The 15,748-nt window shown below is 39.0% G+C and overlaps 1 protein-coding gene across 3 annotated transcripts in view; it reads right to left on the reverse strand.

Moving 5' to 3' along the window:
• SSH2 (slingshot protein phosphatase 2) overlaps positions 1–15,748 on the reverse strand; it is a 243,713-nt gene that overhangs the window by 38,734 nt on the left and 189,231 nt on the right. For all 3 annotated transcript variants that reach the window (XM_018064358.1, XM_018064356.1, XM_018064357.1), the window contains 3 exons: positions 9,367–9,488; positions 4,714–4,782; positions 3,860–3,925 (listed from right to left, as the gene is read on the reverse strand). In XM_018064358.1, coding sequence (XP_017919847.1) covers positions 3,860–3,925; positions 4,714–4,782; positions 9,367–9,488 — 257 coding nt within the window. The remainder of the gene's footprint in view (positions 1–3,859; positions 3,926–4,713; positions 4,783–9,366; positions 9,489–15,748) is intronic.

The raw sequence follows: 15,748 nt of genomic DNA on the forward strand, positions 1-15,748 counted from the left end.
GTTATGGTTATATACAGCTATAATTGGAACCACGCTATGGCCCATATCACTAGAGAATGAAAGATCTACTTCATTTACTACACAAAGGCTTGTTTCTCTTGGCACAGGGTCACGTAGAGCATATATTCCCTATGATTCTTAGAGGTTCCACAAAGATCACAGAGACAGATGTCCCTAAGCCTTGAGCACAAGCCCTTTTATCTCCAGGATGTACTGCTCTAGTGACATTTGTCATTCTTGCTGCCTTAGTCTCCTAGTCACTTTAAGCCATTTATTCATACCCTTGAGCTACTTTCTAAGAACAGCTCTGGTTATCCTGTGACTAATTAGATCTCTGACTCCAAATCTAGGAACTCAAGAAAGGTAAACAAAACTGAAAAATATTGTTTTGGTTATATACTTGGGAAAAACCAAAGCAGGCTTCTTTCTATGTTTTTGTTTACTGATGTATCTCAAGAGCCTAAAAGAACGCCTTCTTTAAAAACAAAACAAAACAAAACAAAACAAAACCAAAAAGCCACCTAGTTCAAAGTTAAAATCTGTTGAATGAAATGCCTTATTAGCTATACATTGATATCTCTTTCCCAAGGGAAAAGGACATTACGAGAGAACTCTGTGGCCAATATATTTACATCTTCTGCTTAAAAATGCCTTTTTACTGTTTCTTCTTTTATAACAAATATGATCATGCTCATTTTAGAAAACTTGGGGACCTCAGGTAAAAGGCAGGAATGTCCTGTAATCTGACCACCCAGAAATAACAACTGTTAAGCTTTTAGTATAGATCTTTCCAGTCTGTTTATCTCTGCAGAGATCTAAAATAAAGACATGATCATATTCTGCATACGATTTAATTTGTTCTTTTACTTTATACTTTGTTGTCAATATTCTTCCATGTCAATAAATGTTCAACTAGATAATTTTCAATGGCTGCATATTTAGAAGCATGGATGTACTGGACTTTAATTGATTCCTAGTTTTTTAGACATTTAAAAATTGCTTTCCATTTTTCTGATACTATTAGAACAACTGATAAAGATTCTTACAGTTAAAAATCTGCACACACCCTTGATTATCACCTCAGGATAAATTCTTGGAAGCAGAATCACTATGACAAAGGGTATACAAAATGGTAAAGCGTACTGGCAACTCACTCTCCGGAAAGACCACTCCAGTTTATTTTCCCATCAGTGAGGCTATGACAGTGCTGTTTCTTGAATCCTTGTCAATCTCATATAATGTACATTAAAAAATAAAATTATGACCAATTTGATTTGAAACACATGCCAGTCCATTTCTACTAGGGAATTAGATTTTCTCGAAAGAACAAAATCACAGAATCTTTTAAAATGCTTCCTTTTACTCAAACTAAGCCGAATTCTGAGAGTTGGACTGTGAAGAAAGCTGAGCACCGAAGAACTGATGCTTTTGAACTGTGGTGTTGGAGAAGACTCTTGAGAGTCTGTTGGACTGCAGGGAGATCCAACCAGTCCATTCTAAAGGAGATCAGTCCTGGGTGTTCATTGGAAGGAGTGATGCTAAAGCTGAAACTCCAGTACTTTGGCCACCTCATGCGAAGAGTTGACTCACTGGAAAAGACCCTGGTGCTGATGAGGGACTGGGGGCAGGAGGAGAAGGGGACGACAGAGGATGAGGTGGCTGGATGGCATCACCGACTCGATGGACTTGAGTCTGAGTGAACTCTGGGAGTTGGTGATGGACAGGGAGGCCTGGCGTACTGCGATTCATGGGGTCACAAAGAGTCGGACACAACTGAGTTGACTGAACTGAACTGAAGCCGATTCTCAGCAAATTTCAGTTTCATTACACAGATTCAAGTCTCTAGTCACCCATAGGCTCAGCAGGTAAAGAATCCACCTGTAGTGTAGGAGACGTGTGGGTTGGGAAGATCCCCTGGAGGAGGAAATGGCAACCCACTCCAGCATTCTTGCTTGGGAAATCCCATGGACAGAAGAGCCTGGCAGGCTACAGCCCAAGGGGCCACAAAAAGTGTTGGACATGACTGAGCATGAACACATATTCTAAAGTAAAAGCCAGCTTAGTGCAACATACAGGATATTCAATGCATGTTTTCTTCATCCAGGAAACACATGCTTCAAAAGCATATGCCCCAAGTATTTGGTACAAGTGCCCTAAAACACATTCAAGGCACAGCCACCTTGTATTTCAGCTGTGTACGGGAGAGAGAGGCTATAGTAACCACCTTCCTGTGAAGGAAACACCTGGTTTAAATGCTGCTTTGATTCACACATCATCTACTTGGGTTTTTTGTTTTCCTGTGACTTTCAGTTCACTACTCCCCACGTGGTACACCAAAAAAAGTTTATTCTGCAATAAGCTAACAGAGCTAGGACTAGTCAGTCCACTTTAAAACATCAAAGCTTGAATTACTCGAATCCTAAAGAATTAAGACTGCTTTGTATCCCTCCCCAAAATACAGCTGAGAACACTGCATTTATGGGACTTAGGCTGTTGGGTTTTATTTGGTACAGGTCAGATGCTTTTTTTTCCCCTTCAAACTTTAAATGTTTTATTTTGTATTGGGGTACAGCTGATGAACAATGTTGTGGTAATTTCAGGTGAGCAGTGAAGGACCTCAGCCATACATATACATGTACCCATTCTCCCGCAAGCCCCTCTCCCATCCAGGCTGGCACAGAACATTGAGTAGAATTTCATGTGCTATACAATAGGTTCTTGTCATTTATCCATTTTGAATACAGTAGTGTGTAATTGCAGGTCAGTTGCTTTTAACTGAATCTTAGTCAAAAGAGGTTATGAGTTTTTCTATGAGAAATTTATCACTGAAACATGGCCTAAAACTAAAAATTGGTCTAAACACATGACCTGAAACTCTGTCCTATCTCAATTACTGTATGAGGTGATAAGATTTAATTGTCCAGTGGACTCTCTTTTAGGACTGCACCCACTTCAAGCCTATCAATCCAGTTATTCAGGGGTAAGTGATCTCCCTGGAGTCTTTTTCAGGCTCCTTTATTTCTCCTTTGGCTTGCATTCTGCCCATTCTGCTCCTCCTGGGGACTTCCACTACAGAACAGGCAACTGAATGAGGGACTGAAACTCAAATCCCTGACCGGGGGATGACTCTGAATCTTAAGAATCACATCACTCCCTGCTTATATTGGATCATTTTTCTAGATAATCCAGAACAAGAGAAAAAGAGTCTATTCTGTCTAAACGTAAGAGATACTTGTAGGCCAGTTATATGACCTCTCTCGCCCATCATAAAGAGCTAATAATATTATTTTGGGGAGTTGGTGTGATGATTAGGTAATCCTATGTAAAGCACTCAATGCCTGACACACACAGTAAGTAACCCCAGAAGTGTCAGTATATCAGCTGATGGTTATTAACAACTACAGTGTTTTTTCTAGAATTTATGTGCATAATATAAATAGTGTCACAAACAGCTGCCAACAATTTAAATAGAAACATCGATATATAATGTAACTCCATCAATGCTATCCCTGATTACCTAAGAAAGGGGAAATTAATGCACAGCCGTGAATGTTCCAGATGCAGCTCTAGATGGCTACCAACTAACTGAGTCAGTGTGTCCCTAATAAAGCCCAGTTCCCACTGGCTACTTGTTTACCAATGCTGAAGGCCTTCCATCGTGATCATCTGAAAACTGAACTTCTAGGTCATCTTTAACCATCATGGCCACAAAAACAGATCACACAAAATCCTATACACACAAACAGATCACCGGGCATTTTCATAAAGAACTGTTCCATTTCAAATACACTTTCTCACAAAATACTGTTTCAATAACATATTAAAAAAAACTTTTTAGAGATATTAAAAGTCCTCTTACCACATTGCCTGCACAGATACAGGTTTGAATATGTGAACTCTGTTATCTGTTGAGACGCTGAACCCACTAAGGAAAACAGAATGAAACAAAAATCCGTTAAGTGAGAGTAGGTTATTTCAGTTGTGAGTTTTCAAGGTTGTTTCCTTGGCTAGCAACTGCTGGCTCAGGAGAAGGTATCAAGTACTTTGTGTAGAAGTTAACTGGAGTAGGACTTGACTGAAAAGTCCTTCAACAAATGGTCTGATTTTATCTACCAAGCAACATGAATGGACTCCCACCTTAGAGTGAGGGAATTACATACCGTTTCCCAGCTGTAGCTATGGACAAACTGTTCTGCTGTATATTTCTACTTGGAAGTCTTGCGGGTTCTTAGTAAACCTGACCCTGGTATTATAAACTGGAGCAAACATCTTGGTCTCTTGGGGACACATTCTAAAAACACCAGGAGGTGGGGGTGGGGGGGTCACTGGAAAGAACTGGCACAGAAATGGGTTATACTGTAGGCTGACAGCTGGCAGAGGCAGCGAGAGGTTATTTGAAACAGAACATATCATCCTCTGGGAGAGCATTGCAACAGTCCCACATGCTCAGACTAAAGAGTGAGCCAACAGACTAGCTTGTCTTTGTTTGGATTCTTACCATAGTGGGCCCAGAAGAACAGAAGTGAGAGGCTCTGGCAAGTTGTATTTTTACTCTACTTTACAAAACAGGAGTTTAAAAAAGGACTCGCTGAGCTGCTGATATGACAGTTCAGTTGGGTACAATGGGCCTCCCATTCAGCTGAATGAATGGGCACTAAGATGGAACCCCACCCCTTGGCTTTCTGTAGGAGAATAAAAAGGGAAAGCTCTTACCCATCACCATCCAAATGGATTAGGGTGTCACTCCAGAGAGGCAGGACTAAGCCCATGGTACAAGTGCTACTGTAAGACAAGAAACAGTCCATAAGTTACTTTCTATTACCCTAGGAAGCAGTTCTTTTTTTAACTCTTTCACCACAAAGGATAAGTCCCTAAGTTCTAAATTCTGACACAGGTGGAGAAATTTCTAACATATTACAACGAATCCAATGTATGTACCAGAAGCTGTTTTAAACAGGTGTTTAAACAGTTAGTTAGATATTTATATTAGTATCTGTTATGTATCTGTTATATAACTAACTATATTTATTAGTTAGATACTTATACATTTAACAAAGAAAACTTAACTGACTCAGCTTCCTGCATTGCTGTGTTGCCAATGGCTGCTGTCTGAAAAGACCAGGTGATGGCTGATGCGCTACTGGCAGGGCTCAGCCCAAGATTACAGCTCCCAAGTCAACTCTAAGAATCATTTCTGATACCAAGAGCTACTGCTGGTTACTGCAGATCTCTGACTGTGATTTGCTCAATTTTAATTCCGAGGTTTACATAGATTTATTAAATGACAGAATATACTCAGTAGTCTAAAAGGGAAAAGTAATGTTTGATGGCTTAGAGAGACAAAATAGACGCACTGCCATTTAAATGAATAAAACAGTGCTTGGTGGCTACGCACTAAAACAGCACTGCTCAAGTACAGAGTGAATAGGACTCTCAACAACCAACAAAGGGGTAGCTCTAGGATCACACACTATTCCAGGAAGGAAATTTGTTTTAAGTTAGTGGAACAGGCTGGGATAGGACACCATGGACTCCCAATTTAGTCTCCACCACACCACTTCTCTGGACAACTATAATTACCTTAGACTTCTGCCACTTCTTCTCCTTAAGGCTGCCATAAGCCATTTTCCCTTCCATCTAGTCTCCCAAAGGCTCCCACACTCTCTCCCTGCCAATATATCTAGAAAAGCAGCATGATATAGGAGAAAGAACATTGGATGTAGGAGATGGAACAGTGAAGGATGGTTAAGAACACAGGCTCTGGAGTCAGAGGGGCTCTCGAATCTGGAATCTGACATTAACCATGTAATTAATTGCGTTGTGCTCCAGTTTCCTATCTGTAAAACTGGGATAAAATATACCTTCTTTATTGGGCTGTTTTGAAGATTAAATTAGATAACACACCCCAAAAAATGTGCGGAACAGTGCCTAAACGTAACAACTACCATTTATTGAGCAGTTAGTTATACTATGTCAAAAGATCTGAACCTAATCTCCTTCAGTATTTCAATTCCTTTTGACATGTTATTTAACCCCTCTCAGCCTTAATTTCTTCATCTTAAAATGCAGGTAACAAAACCTAAACCTCATAGGGTTATCATAAAAATCTAACATATTTAAAGTGAAAAAAATATATATATATGTTTTTTAAAAAATATGGAACACTTCATGAACTTGCGTGTCATCCTTGATCAGGGACCATGCTAATCTTCTCTGTACCGTTCCAATATTAATATATGTGCTGCTGAAACGAGCACTAAGGTGAAAAAAAAATTTTAAGTGAAAAATACATATGACTGTATTGTCATGTAAAACAAATGTTGAATATGAACCTGTAGTGGGTGCTCTAATAAAACAGGAGAGTGATTTTGGCAGGGCAGGGGGACATCATGATAATGCATTAAAAGCAATACAGGGAACATGGAGTCACTGGAGGGCTATCGCTGGAGTCACTGCAGGGCTAAGGGAGGCGGTCCCCTAGTTGGGCTGCGTCTAATGTGCACCACACTTGCTGGCCTGTATTACTCACAATCCAACTAGTGATTCCAGAGTAGGAGATTCAGATCAAGATTGAACAGCTTATGCACACTGTAACCTTGGGCCTGAACTCCTGAACAGCTCTTGTGCCAGGCCCTGGAGGGAGGAAGACAGCTCCACCATTGTTTTTGTTGAATAGATGAGACGGGTGCAGAGAAAATCTGTTTTGAAAATGGCTTCCCAAGGTTGAGTGAGTTTTTAGAGCTAAGTTTTTTTTTTCTTTTTAAAGCAAATGCTTAATATGAAGGGGCGATAGCTCAGTGACAAATCGAGAAATTAAGTAACAAGGTACCAAAGGTTCAAAGGAGTGTGATCCATGGGCTCGTGACCAGACACCAGTTAAACTTTAGACAAGTGACAATGATGTGCAGGAACTAAACATCACATTTTCTGCTTGTATTCAGGTTAGAATTTTTTTTACATTAAGGAGTAGCTTCATCACATGACAGGAAAGAGAGGCCTGATTTAGGCACATCTAGTATTCTTATCTAGTTTATCTTGAGTCACATGAGATTTTCTCCATTAAAATACAGTTACTTCTTTTAATAGATACTCATCTCATTAAAAAATATTCATTGAGTGCCTCTATGTACCAGACATGTTCAAGGTATTGGTGGAATGAGGAAAAATTAAAACATCATAAAGCTCTTTTATAACTTGAAATATATATCAAATGCAATTTGGAAACTAACGGTATACTTTTTATTAAAAAATTTATTACTTAAAATATAACACAATACTTAAAAATCTTATAAAGAGGCTAAATAAATTGGCTGTAATAGATTTTGAGAATCCTTTGAATGAGCATGTCATAAACATTCTGGGTTCCACTCTGGTTTAATACCGTTCTGAAACATTAACTTTTCGTATTCTCAGATACAAAAGGATACAGGTTCCTTAAACAGCAACTGAGACAGAAATGATACTAGATTACCTGAGCAATGGTATTCTGAAGTAGGTAGCATTTTTCTTACTATCTAAGCTCATTCAAACAGAGGGTATAGGGGAATAATTCATAATATCAAATTTACCAAACAGAATTAAAACTAGTTTCTCTAACTTTCCTTATCACATTTTGTCTTCCATAAATGAAAATTTTCTTTTGTTGGTCAGATATGATTCAGGCAGGACTATTACCAAAGACAGATGCAGTTTACTGAGGGTAAATTACTGGACACTCACATTAATAAGCATTCTTTATGATTTCTGGGGATGTTTAGGACAGAGTAAAAGAGAGATAGCACTGGACACCTGACTTCTCACACTCTGGGTCAGGAGAATCTGAAGTAGTCACCTTCTCTCTCTCGGGCAAGACTCAAATGATGTGTCCACCCAGCTCCAGTTCCTGTTTTATGGGACTTCCAAAGGAGTGGTCAGGGAGAAAAAAACAACGGAAGTAAGATGGAGAGCAGGACTGTCCACCTGATCTTTCTGTGACGATGGAAACGTTCTGTCCAACACGCAAGCCACAAGCCACACAGAGCTAGAGCATGTGAAATGTGGCTAGTCGTGGCAGAGGAACTGAAACTTTAGTTTTATTTAATTTTATTTAAATAGTTACAATGCGATTAGTGGCTCTCATACTAGACAGTACAGATCTAGAAAGATAAAAACCCAAGTCAGGGGTTTTACAATACTAATGAATGTAGGCAAGATAGGTATTCTTATAGGGTGAATACTTCTTGAAAGATCTGCTGCTTAGCTAACAGAAGAGGTTAAAACTGGGCAGGAGAAAAAGCTTCCTAAATGTGGTTTTCAATCCTGTGTAATTTCAGGGCACTGCAATTAAAGGCTGTAAGTGGTATACAAGGTAACAACTCTGGCCCTGTGATTCTGGTGAACCCACAAATCATTTTCAGGCTGACTGCTATGTTCAAGCTCAGGTAAACACTAGTTTGAAAATCTTTCTGGTGACAGTGTGATTTATTCCCCCCCGCCTCCTTCTAACATCAGGACAATGAGAAGAGCTCTCAGTCTTCTTTGCTCTCTGTGGCTAAATTCTCCCAGCCTGGGTCACACCCCTAGCTACTCCACAATTGCACTCTAGCCCTGAACCAGGAAGTCCATGCTTTGAGACATCTGGCAGGATTTCCTGAGGCTTATTATCTACAGTGCAAAGATCTGCTTAGCAGCCACATTCCACAGTCTTCTTAAGATTTCTCCAGAAAAAGTGGGAAGATAAAAAAAGAAAGCGACAAACCTTCAGGGCACAAAGGAGCCAGGTTCTGTGCGATATCTTTAATCTTAGGATGTAAAGTGCTGCTAAAGTCAAAGGTGAATATTATAAAAGGTTCTGTTTTGAGTTTTAGAAATCATCCTTCCCTGCTCCTCTCTAACTCAGAAGAAGAAAAAAGGAAGTGTGACATCTGACAGAAGCGAGGTATAAGGCCACGAATGAAAGAGACGGGAATTAAAGGGGGCTCTCTTGGCCCCCGGAACCTACTGGTGCAAAATCACAAAGGATGTGTGCCCCAGGATCACCAAGTGAGTCATTACGGCTTAAAATAAAGTGGACTGCAAAGAAAAGCCATTATTTTTTCTTCCTTGGAGACAAAACTTTAAACCATGTTCTTTATATCATTACCACCTAAAGATGAGAGGAAGAAGGTAAGGAACAGAGGTAAATCAGGGACACAAAACCAAAGACATCACTAAACAAAATTCTGTCTCTAAAGATTGTGTCTAAGATACTTTTGATGTTCTCTAGTTTTACATGCTTAACGTTTTAGAGGTAGAACTGCATACGATGTTCTTGTAATAACTCAAAAGGTCACTGGAGTAGGTTGTTCAAAAAGAGGTTACCCCATCCTCCCATTTGAGGTATCATACCTGTCATTAGAGGAGAAATCCATTCCTAAGACGATGCTTTCTTCAGTGTCTTGTCTACCGTTAGTTGAAACCACTACCATATAGCGTGTTCGATTCTGGTAAGTACTTTCTAGTCTTACAGCCTGGAAATTAAGAAATTTACAAGATCAATTTAAGATCATTCAACCCTTTTTATATCACCATTTTAAAGGATACTCAGGGAGACAGCAGAGCCATAGTTAGGAGACCTAAATTTAAATTCCAACTCATGTATTAACTGCAAAACCTTCAGTAAGTTATTCGGAAGGGATATAATAATAGGTATTCCACTGGGTTGTAAGAATCATATGAAATAACGCATGTGAAGTACAACGCTTGGCATATACTAAATGCTCAATAAACATTTACTGTCAGGATAATTTATAACAGTAACAATTACCCTGGCATGTTCTATTGACCTAAGAGTGGAATGTGATCTGTGACTCACAGATCCAAGTCCCACCAACAATTATAATACGAAGCAAAGTTTAATATCCCAGAGGAGTATGCTCTATTAAACTCTTACAGATTATGCACTCTAAGATTTTCTTGTTTCAGATATCAGAAGTTTATATTATTTTTGTCAAAATTATGCTATTTTAAAAGGGCCTTCAGAAAATTCAAATATGCACATGGTCTTGGACGACATTAAGAGCTTACTGTCAGCATGATAATGGCCTTGTTGGTTATATCTTTTTCTTAAATATCTGGAGTAAGAGGACATGATGCCCAAGTTTTACCTTAAGATCTTCCAACAGTGGGAAGCAACAAGATATTCTCCAGTAGGTGAATGGATAGACTATGGTACACCCAGATAATGGAACATTCAGTTCAGTTCAGTTCAGTCGCTCAGTTGTGTCCGACTCTTTGCGACCCCATGAATCACAGCACACCAGGCCTCCCTGTCCACCACCAACTCCTGGAGTTTACCCAAATCCATGTCCATCGAGTCAGCGATGCCATCCAGCCATCTCATCCTCTGTCGTCCCCTTCTCCTCCTGCCCCCAGTCCCTCCCAGCATCAGGGTCTTTTCCAATGAGTCAACTCTTCGCATGATATGGCCAAAGTATTGGAGTTCCAGCCTCAGCATCAGTCCCTCCAATGAACACCCAGGACTGATCTCCTTTAGGATGGAATGGTTGGATCTCCTTGCAGTCCAAGGGACTCTCTAGAGTCTTCTCCAACACCATAGTTCAAAAGCATCAATTCTTTGGTGCTCAGCTTTCTTCACAGTCCAACTCTCGCATCCACACATGACCACTGGAAAAACCACAGCCTTGACTAGATGGATCTTTGTTGGCAAAGTAGTCTCTGCTTTTGAATATGTTATCTAGGTTGGTCATAACTTTCCTTCCAAGGAGTAAGCATTATTCAGTGTTAAAAAGAAACGAGCTGTCAAACCATGAAAAGACATGGAGGAATCATACATGCACATTACTAAGGGAAAGAAGCCAACAACAAGAGGCTAGATATCTATTGCATGGTTCCAGCTCTATGACATTCTGGAAATGGTAAAACTACGGAGCCAGTAAAAAGATCAGTGGTTGCCAGAGGTCAGAGGAGCACTAAGGATTTTTAGGGCAGTGAAATAACTCTGTATGATACTAAAGTGGTGGACTACACACATGTCACTATATATTTGTCAAAACCTGTAAAATGTACAACACCCAAGGTGAACTCTTATGTAAACCACGGACTTTGATAATAACGATGTGTCAGTGCAGGTCCATCAGTTGTAATCAGCTCTTGTAGGAAATAGTAATAATGGAGAAGGCTATGCATGAGGGGGTACAGAGGGTGTGTGGGCAGTCTCTGCAACCTTCTGCTCTATTTTACTGTGAACTTAAAACTGTTCTAAAAAATAAAGTCTACTAAAAAAGTTTGCTAAGAGGGTAGGTCTTCTGCTAATTGTTGCCATCATCATCATTGTAAGGAGGAGGAAGAAGATGGACGGAGGGAGGGTTGGAGGGAACTTTTATTGATTTTTGGCCACACTGCACAGTATGTGGGATCTTAGTTCCACAACCAGGGATTGAACCCATGTCCCCTGCATTGGAAAGCAGATTCTTAACCACTGGACCACCAGAGAAGTCTCTGGAGGAAACAATCAGAGGTGATGAATATGCCCATGGCATAGACTGTGGTGATGGTCTCATAGGCAAAGAAAAAAAAAAAAAGAGCCATCAAATGACCCACTTAGTAAGGCAGAGGTGAGGTGCTCCTGGCTGTCTTCCTGCCTCTACTCTGCCTCTCTGAGGAAAAGCTACCTGTGAGCACAGACACCAAAGTAGCTACATTAAAGCTTGTTTCTAGTAAGAGCTCATAGACCAAGAATGTAATTCCCAACATCCTGACTCCGTGTAGCAGGTAGAGAGCTATACTGCTGACTTTTATGTTCCATGAAAAAACAGAACATTTCAAACCAAATTCACCTGTGAGAAGTTAAGAGGTAACTAATATTTAGACTGACAAAGGTCTAGTCCCATGGGCTCAGATCAAGTGAGCATTATACGTACAGAGTAATGGGTAGTAGCAAATGCACATGAGGCGGACTGGGAGGCAGCGTAGACACAGAGATTCTAGAAACACTCCACAAAATATTAAATCAACCAAACACCTGGTGCAAGTAAACTAGAATTTCTAATAAACAAGATCTCAGGTATTATTACATACCTAGATATTATTACATATCTAAACCTGGGCCTGTTTTGGCAAGCCCTAACTGTTCAGTTTCCTGAATATGTATGTTAGAGGCCTTTTATGCTGTCAAAGCTCTGAAGATTTCTAAAAAGGCTCACATGCAGATGGGGACAACTGAACTGTGCTTCTGGTCATTTATTTACAACTTCTACATGTATTAGTGGGGACTGACTAGCTAAGCGGAAGCCAGTACAAGTAAAAACAAAAACAAACAAACAAACTCCATAAATATTACCTATTTTGTAAGTTACCAGGCCAAGTTAGCAAGTTTGTGATATTCAAATAAAACATCAGTTTTGTTTCTTTTACAAATGAGGTGTGTGTTTGTTTATCTATGTATCTATTTAAAACATAAAGAGCATTTCGAATGTTTGGCCCTCCCTTGTTTAGTCTAACCATAACAGAAGATCCCAAACCTAATGGGAAAGGTCTCAGTCATCTCACTCTGATTTAGGCTTGAGTTACTGGCTTCCCTGGTGGCTCACTGGTAAAGAATCCGCCTGCCAATGCAGGAGATATGGGTTCAGTCCCTGGGCTGGGAAGATCTCCTGGAGAACGAAATGGGAACTCATTCCAGTATTCTTGCCTGGGAAATTCAACAGACATAGAAGCCTAGTGGGCTACAGTCCATGGGGGTCACAAAAGAGTTGGACATGACTTAGCGACTAAACAACAACAACTGGCACATCACAGATTCACTCCATTTTCAGCTTCTTAGATGGAAGAATTGCACTTAGAGGTCTTGGGATTTGACCATGGACCTCTAGATGGTACATACAGCTATTACTAAATTTTTACTAAGTAGAAACGGAGCTTTAATCAGGGAGTCAGGAAGCCATCATGTTAATTTAATACCTATATCCTAATTAGAAGGATAAGATTAAAATTTTAATAATTATTATTTTTTTTTTGCAAAGCCTCAAGTCAACTTGAGGCTTCAAAATTCCCTGTAAGCGTCAAGATTCTAGATTAAGGAATTAAATTAAAATGTAAGAGCCACAGGATAAAGAAAAACCTAATACCCATCCAGGTCTGAGATCTATTTCACTCCTCTGTTAGGGGGAATTTAACAATATCTAATAATTGAATTCATCAAGCCAATCAGAGAAATATAATTAAAAACAGCATTTTGTAGATAATACTGTAATATTAGAATTGGCTGTAATTCCAGTATTCCCTTAGTTTCCAGAACTTCCATGGAATAGATGGCCTGAATAAGACAATTATTTGAATGCGTTCGATTAACTGAAGCTCTCATTGAAAAGGATACTACTGAGGTTTACTCTAATTACCCAAATAAAATAGCATTTTGGATTTTAAAAGGTGGCAGCAATAGCAACTGAGAAAAGTACTCCAAGAAAGTCCCTTTATTGCTAAATTTGGAATCCTAATACAAGTTTCAGGAGAACTAGATCCAGCAATCCTAGGTCTGAGAAGTCATCTCACAACAGTTTTTGAGAGATAAGAATCCCACTGTTCTTAGAGCTCATCTATCAAAGAATGGTAAAACTTCCCCCATTTAAATGCTTTATCTGATTACAAGCAGTTCAAGAACTGATACAATAACTTCCCTCGTCAGCATCACCCAAGTTAGGAAATACTCCTCCTGAAGTTTACGGTGCACCTTTAATCTCTTTCCCCCTAGTCTTACATCATGCCCCTGCATGCCATGTTTACCCTGAGGGAAGCCACATTATAAAGTCCCAATGTCTAGACATGCAGCTCACCCAATCCATCAGAAAGAAAAGTTTCAAAAGTATGTAAATATTAATTTCTAGGCAAAAGAACAAAGCAAAGTTAATATCTAAAATTAAAACAGACTTCAGATGTGACACTAATAGACTAAAGAACACTGTCTTCAAAAGAACAGAGCTTGAGGGAGTCTCTGGATTTCATCATCTTAAAAAATCTCTATGAAATTCTTAAAAAACAACAACAACAAAAAAACAACTCTGGACTTATATCGGTTTAGGCATTAAAAGCAGGTTTATTTACTGACATGGAAAGATACCCACAGGAAAGTGTGATGAAAGCAGGTTATAAAACATTTACATTTTTAGCTTTCTATTTCAAAAAAGGAGAAAAAACAAAGGCATTATCTGACATGACACACTTTTTTTCTTCTTTCATTTCTGAGCTCAGATCAAGTGTAGAAAACGTAACAGTTATAAAGGTCAGTAATAATACATTTTTTATCATTGCTCAGAACTGATCAGCCTTTCAAACATATACTGTCCCTCCCCCAAGTCTCATTCAACCACTGACAAGTCTGTGATCCACTGTCACCTTTATAAGCACATATAACCTAGAAATAAGTTTTAAATTACTTTATACTTTTGCTTGTCAGCACTACAGAGATCATGCTTTAGGTAGACTGCAAGGTTTTCTGATGCTCAAATTTGGCTGTTTTCATCAATGACCCAGTTCAGTAAGAGCAGATTGCAGAGCATCAGACACATTGTTGTTGTTCAGTTGCCAAGTCCAGTTGGACTCTCTGTGACCCCATGAACTGCAGCAGGCCAAGCTTCCCTGTCCTTCACTATCTCCCTGAGTTTGCTCAAACTCATGTCCACTGAGTCAGTGATGCCATCCAACCATCTCATCCTCTGTCACCCCCTTCTCCTCTTGCCCTCAATCTTTCCCAGTATCAGGGTCTTTTATAGTGGATCAGCTCTTCGCATCAGGTGGCCAAAGTATTGGAGCTTCAGCGTTAGCATTAGTCCTTCCACATACTCTTACACATACACTTAAAACTAGAAGGATACTCATCCAAATAGTAAGAATGATTTTCTTGGGGTACAGGATACAAAGTGCTTTTTACTCTGTTCTTTATGAATTTCTATACAGTCTGATTAAAGACAAAACATTTTCTTTTTGGAAAAAAAAATCAATGTACTACATAACAAAACCAAAAAACTCATTTTCTTAAATTCTCCTGCAAATTACTCAAAGGCGCCTTCTAGTAGTACCTTGCCAGAACCTCAGTTCTAGTTAAAAACATTAGCTAATGTTACTTTAAATGTTAGGAAAGTTCTTAAATTCCTAGTCTATTTTAAAAAAAAACTAAATGGGTCTTTGATAATCTGTAAGAGTACTATAAAACCACTGTCTTCATTTTATCAGCTACAGTTTTCCTAAGTACTAAATTTAATGCTTAAGACTGTATTTACAATGCAGAGCTTTCCTGGAGGAAAAATTAGTTTAGTCCTATTTTCAATGCTAAAGCAAAATGTGGGATTTAGTGCCTCTATTTGTTGTTGAATTATTAAAAAAAATAAAAGCAGTACTTTCAGTTGACTAGCAAACTTTTAACCTTATGCACAATCCCCAGGATGAGAGTTTCAGCATTTCAAATTTAACTCAAAACAAAAGGCTTTGCTTTGAGTCTACAAATACTTCTTTCAGTTAGAAAAGTGCTAATTTGTCCAAAGTCACACAATGTATTCACTCATTTTCTTGAAGATGACTCACTCAATAATCTGAAACATAATGACTATGTGTTTGCAACAATGCAAAACAACTGCTGTAAAATGGCTTATCACTTGAACTCTGAATTCATTCAAAGGCTTCAGTTACATTTTTTGAATTTATACTTTATACATGTAAAGAAGCTGAAGTTGCCTATTTCAGCAGCAAAGAAAAAAAATTAATTGCCAATGCAGCC

The sequence above is a fragment of the Capra hircus genome, chromosome 19 (genome assembly GCF_001704415.2).
Source record: "Capra hircus breed San Clemente chromosome 19, ASM170441v1, whole genome shotgun sequence".
Taxonomy (NCBI): Eukaryota; Metazoa; Chordata; class Mammalia; order Artiodactyla; family Bovidae; genus Capra; species Capra hircus.